Source organism: Telmatherina bonti (genome assembly GCF_933228915.1).
Source record: "Telmatherina bonti genome assembly, chromosome: 23".
NCBI lineage: Eukaryota > Metazoa > Chordata > Actinopteri > Atheriniformes > Telmatherinidae > Telmatherina > Telmatherina bonti.
In genome coordinates, this window is record NC_136632.1 from 14,124,661 (window position 1) to 14,130,984 (window position 6,324).

Genomic DNA, 6,324 nt, shown 5'->3' on the forward strand with positions numbered 1-6,324 from the left:
ATGGTGCAATGTCCTGCTGGGAAAACCTGCATTTTAGCATTTACATAAATATTTATTTATGCTTGCCAACTTGCAAAATTTTTACAATATCAGCCCTAACTATCATAAAAGAGGTGCCCCCCCCCAAAAAAAAAATTTAAAAAATAAATAATAATAATAATAAGAGAATATATGGATCAAAGAACATAAAGTGTTTTAGGTGTACATCTGGCCTCTGAATTCTGACAGCATAAAAAAAAAAAAAAAAAAAAAAAAAATCTATCAACAAAAACCCCACCATTTAGTCCAAAAGGCTCTATTTCCAACAATCCAAGATGACATCCCTCAATCCAAGATTTTCTTTGTTTGTACCCTTGCAGGAGATATTTTAGTAGCATACCCAGTTTTAGGTAATTTATTGGTTATAATGTTGTCTTATCAGGGTAAAAAATAAAAGAAAAGTACACATTTTTTTGTAAAAGAAACAATGACATTTATTTTTTTTTTCTTAGCGCTTTTCTTAATTAGTGTGTTGTGCCCACTGATCACATATAATACAGTTAATATAAAAATGGCTTTTTAACTTTACACCCAAAGCAATAACAAAATGTTTTCTTAAAATATGTATGCTAAAAATACTGAGAAATTATTTTCACTTAACATATTGGAGTATAGCTTGTGTATCTGCACTGATGATATGACCATTTTGTTTTTTTTACTGTGGTTGACAAGTTTCTTCCATTCCTTTTCTGCTTACTTCATGTAGTTCTTGTTGTAGGCACTTACCAGGGTATTACAAACCACTTCTTAAAGAGATAATGCATCACTCACCTCAGTTTTAATCAACCTCTTCTATTAGTTCGAGTCAAATGTATCTGCATTTTTTTTTCCCAGTCACCGTTGCAATTAGAACTACAAAGCATAAACAGCCATTTGGCAAATCTCCTCTCCAGATACCCATTTTGTAGCTGAATTTCATTAAGCTTAATGTGATGCTGTAATCAAAAGTAGTCCGCTCCTCGCTGTAATTTAAAACCCATTTAAACTGTTCACATACAGAGGATTTGTCATTACATCAACATAATAGAATATATAACAATATTTCCAAGAAAAATCAAGAATCCATCTTTAAATAGAAAAAAGAGGGGTATAGTTCATCAAAAGGCTTACACCATAGTCACTGTAATTTGTCTACTCTACTAAATCTCCCTTCCCATTATAGACAGGTGTTATAACTGTTTCTCTAACTCGTCTATGGATGTTCGACAAAGCACAGACGGTATTGCTTGGGACCACACAGACAGTTCCACAACTCTGAACACATTTCACAGTCAATAACAAGAGAGTTGACCACCATCATCTTCTTCACCTTCTTTTCTCTGCCTGGATTTCTGGATGAATGGTACAGAAGTATATCTTTTTGCAGTAAATTCCCCTTCCTGTAGATGTTTGGTTGGATGTAACGTTTACAAAGCCGCCGCTTCAAACTGGGATGGCAAGTAATCAAGTTCAAAGCGTTCCATCCCAGTCCAATCATAGACTTGCCAGTTTATCTGTGCTGGGGATCAGCAATGGGTATGCCTTTGAAAACAGTACAACATTGTTCACCCCAGCTCATGGCCTTGTCCATTCACTGTAGTGGTATGAGGTGCTCTACACAGCTGGCCTCCTTAAAAGGCATTGTCAGATACATTTATGACTGTAGCTTTCACTTCCACTCCACTTGGCAGTCCTTTACCCGAAACCCAGAGCTTTGTAAAGAAAGTAGAGTGCGTACCAGCAGCTTCCACTGGTGTCAGCAAAGATTTGGAATCGTATTTTCTTATATCCCCATAAATGTGGTGGTTCCTCAGAGACGCATAAACAAAGAGGGAGGCCACTGAAATCACAGCCAAGAGCACTCCAAAGACAGTGATTACTGCTGCATCCCATTTTTCTGTGTCCTTGGCTGCCAGCTCTAATCCCTTTGTGGTGACACTGATGCATTTGGTGTCATGGTTGTAGGGGATGCTGCGAATATCCACGCATACTGTGTACTGAGTGGCAGGGCTGAGATGGGTGAGGTTGTAGACCTGGATATCTGATGGAACCCTGGTAGTGAATGCAGTGGTGGGGTGGTTAGCATTTGACACAGTGTACCATTTAATGTTTGGAGCCAATGTGCCAGGCCCGGTCTTCCAGGAAACAAGAATGGAGTTGGTCCCCACTGATTTGACTGCAATATTCAGAGACCCATTTGTGGTTTGGGGAAAATATCCATTCACCTCTACTGAAACAGATTTAAGATCAGCCCCAACCAGATTATGGGCAACACAGGTGTAAACACCAGCTTCATTTTCTGTTATGTCATATATGTCGAATGTTCCTTCCGGGTGCATGTAGAACTTGTCAGACACGGTGTTCGGTAAGACTTTGGTACCAGATGGGGTGATCCAGTAGATATCAGGCTCTGGTTCTGCAAAAGCCCGGCAATGTAACGACACAGAGCTCCCATTCTGTGTTTTTATGTGTCCTGGCATGCTTTCGGGTGAGATCAGAGGCAAACAAATCTCCATCATTTCTCTGAAGTGCACCTGCCGAACATGCTGGCCTTCATACTCCGGAGGCTCCACACAGTACAGTGAATCTGGCTCCATGAAGCGAATGTTGGTTTTGTTCATGTTCATCCAGCGAACTACACAGTCACAGCGTATGGGGTTGCTATGCATACTGACCTCTCTGAGATTTGGGAGAGATTCAACAGTAATCCTGTGGAGGGCACTTAGGGCATTGCCGTTTAGCATAAGGGTTTCCAGTCGTGGTAGTTTGTAAAAAGCATTCGGATGGATGTAGGAGAGTTTAGGATTGTTGGTAGCTTCTATTTTAGTTAGCTCAGGGAGGTTATTAAGGGCAAAGCTGTCAATGGAAACTAGCTCTGGCATGCTATTAATTCCCAGTTCCTTCAGATGGAGCATATCCACAAAGTCCCCTCTTTGTATCCTAGAAATAGGGTTTTTATTTAGATCCAAAAATTTAAGACTTTTCACATTTCTCAGAGCAGAATGGGGTACCTCAGAGAAAATATTATCATAGAAAGAGATGCTCTCTAAGTTGTTGAGACCAGCCAGTGCATCGTCGGGTAAATGAGATAAGTTCATTCTCGTAAGAACAAGACTGCGGAGATTACTGAGAGGTTTGAAATTCTTTTCATCAATGGAAAGAATGGGATTTTCACCAATCATTAGGATCTCCAGATTGGGCATGGGTTCAAACCACTCTCTTTTAATAACTTTCAGCTTGTTAGAATTGAGATGAAGTCTCACAAGGTTGTTGAGGCCTTGGAATGCCATCGGAGAAATGTAGGAGATGAGGTTGTGGTTCATGTAGAGCTCTTGGAGATTAGCCATATCTGACAGACATTGCTCAGGTAGTTCACATATCCAATTCTCTTCCATATGAAGGGATACAAGCTGTGAAAGATTGCCCAGATGGATGTCATTGATAGAGGACAAGTTGTTTTGGGATATATCTATCTCAGTAATATTAGCCAGGTAATCCAGAGGTTTGTCAATCTTGGCAACGTTGTTTGTTTGCAGTAATAGTACTTGCGTGCCCAATGGTAATCTTTCGGGTAGGCTGAACAGTCCCAAATCGTTACAGTCAACTGTTTGGACTTCCATGTAGACTGAACTTGGAGAAAACCAGGGTCTGATTTCACATACACAGAGCTTTGGACAATCAGGCCTCACTTCTGTGGCCACAACTAAAGAGGCCATGGCCAAGCCCACAAAGAGACAATCCGCAAATGACACGTCCTTCATATTGGACCGATTCCCTCCAATAAGAACTTGCTCTTAGTAGAAGAAGTCAAAACTCTTTACAAATGATGAACCATTTGCTGCAGCTGCAAAGGCGACTTGCTCACCGCCTCTTCCACCACCACTACACTCGCCACCACCGCTGCTGGGCTCCCTTGGGTTTTTGACTTGCTGTGTGAATGCCCTTGACTGTAATGACCAATCACTCAATGCTGACGCAATTTGAAGCTTTGGGGCCAAGGTCGCAGTTAAACTAAGCCAAACATATGTTAGCGGGAAAAAGTTTGACTTATAATATACTTTTAAGCACTTTTATTATCATCCATGAACAGTCTTTCTTTTCCCTTATAGATGGATTTCTTGATCGATTGTCTTCATTAGCTTCCAGAGTCCACAGCCCTGTCCATTTTTACCTGTGTAAGACAAAAGAGATAAAGAGAAGTGCTGTGAGAATTACACAACAAAAGATATGGTCAAAGCATGTCATGAGAGAAAAATTTGGGCATATTGACATTTGTTATGGGCATACTGATGCATGTTGACATTTATACATGCTTCGTTCAAGGCATGGAGCAATCTGCTTGACCTTCTAGACTTCATTTTGGGGATATACCACGTGCCCTTACAATATGACATTCATCTGATGTTGGCAGTGTGAGTCTATTATTGGTTAAAGAGAAAGCTTTATTAAGATTTGGAAATGGCAGACATCCTACGGCGTAAGCACTAGCCTTAAGGGGAAGCTGCTTAAGGATGTTGGAATATGTCAGTCACTATAGCAACAAGTAAATACGCAGCCAGTCACATCCAATCTGAGGAGATGGTTGGGCTTAACTTCGAAACAAGGTACTTCAGACCCGTTTCTTATAGACAGCCATTTGAGAATTTAAAATTCCTTTGTGTGTTTACATGGATCATATCTCTGCAATCATTAAATGTATTCTCCAAACACATTACTAATAGGTGAAATATATACAGATTCCCCCAGGGATGGGTTTGTTTGTCTGGCCTATTACAAGATTTACGCACATTTACACATTAAATATCTGTCTTCTTTTGTCATTTGTACATTTAGCATGTTTAAGGTTTACCTATGTACTAATTCAAACTATTAACTTTACTAATCATTACTTTATGTACTCAGTCAGAAATGTCTATGAATTACATTATACACACACATACATATATATATATATATATATATATATATATATATATATATATATATATATATATATATAACATAAACAATTGCCTTTATTTTTCTGACCTTTGTTTAGTGTTTTACCATATTTTTAGAAAGTCTTTCTGATATAACATTTGGTTCAATTATTCTGCACAATATGATGCATAAGTAGTGATTTCACATATCATGAGGGAATTTAAATAACTTAGCATATCAATTTTGATATTTGGCTTTAGGGAACTGAGTTTTGATATGTACCAAGCAGAAAAACCCCATGGTTGAAAAAATGAGACTCGTGCTAAAGAGCCAATAACTGCATTTCCCTAAAAGACCCCTCGTGGTATTTTTTGAACACGCGAGCTCAATAACTAAGTAAGTAGGGTCCTTATTTGAAGGAATTAAGATGTTCTTTCAGCCTTTTGTGTTCTGCATTTTCACTGACATCTACCATATAGTGTAGATCATGCATAGAAAGTCTGTTCAAGTGTGAAAAATGTCTCTGCTTGCTTCTATGTCAGGCTGTAACAGGGCCACAAAACGGAGGCAGACCAGTAAACGAACATAGACATCATGCTTTTTGACCTATTTTACTCAAATGGAACTATGAACTATTTTGTACATATTTCTGTGCACTCTTGTCTTTTTATTTTCTTTTTTACTGATTTTTATATATTTACTTGTATTATTTGTTCTTGTTTTTCCTCTAGTGTGTTCCTCATGGGGGTCAAGCCTTACTGTCTGTGTGTGTGTGTATGTGTGAGACAGAGAAGGCTCAGTATAATTGCATATGTGTTTCCTAAATTGTTGTCAGTTGAATGTGGAATGATTTGTCCTTTTAGTCTCAAAAACAGTTTTTGTCATAGAAAGCACTTTGTGCTACTTGTATGAAAAATGCTTTATAAATAAAACTTGATTTGACTGGATTTGATTCAGCCACATTGCCTCAATCTGAATGCAGGGATTTTACATTTCCTCTAGACTAGTTTTTGGTATATGTGTTTTATAACATAGCCACAGGTTTTCCACGTTTCACCTTTTTCTTGTCATGAGTGCTGCTCCTTCTATTCATTCACTCTTAAGCTCATTTGACCATTTTGTGTGTACAAACAATCACGACCATTGCTGCAGTAAAATCTCATGTTAACAGATTTCATAAGGACTGGTGGAGATTAAATTTGGGCAGAAAGATGGGGAAAAGTGACCTGAAGCACTGGACCAGTCAGAAAAGTTCACCTGAAAAGCACCAGATGACCTCCAAAGCTCTACTTTTCCCCCATCAGGGACATATTAGAGGCGATCCAATGGTAGAAATGTAGACCCCCAACCCCCTCAATTCCCAAAAAAGCTCTCGAAAAAGAGATG

At 38.8% G+C, this 6,324-nt stretch overlaps 1 protein-coding gene across 1 annotated transcript; it reads right to left on the reverse strand.

The window, feature by feature from the left end:
• Positions 1–1,649: 1,649 nt before the first annotated feature.
• On the reverse strand, positions 1,650–3,779 carry lrrn3b (leucine rich repeat neuronal 3b; the record flags this gene model as incomplete). Its single annotated transcript, XM_079263261.1, has 1 exon — positions 1,650–3,779. One exon carries the CDS (start codon positions 3,777–3,779, stop codon positions 1,650–1,652), a length of 2,130 nt encoding a protein of 709 aa, XP_079119387.1.
• Positions 3,780–6,324: the final 2,545 nt, after the last annotated feature.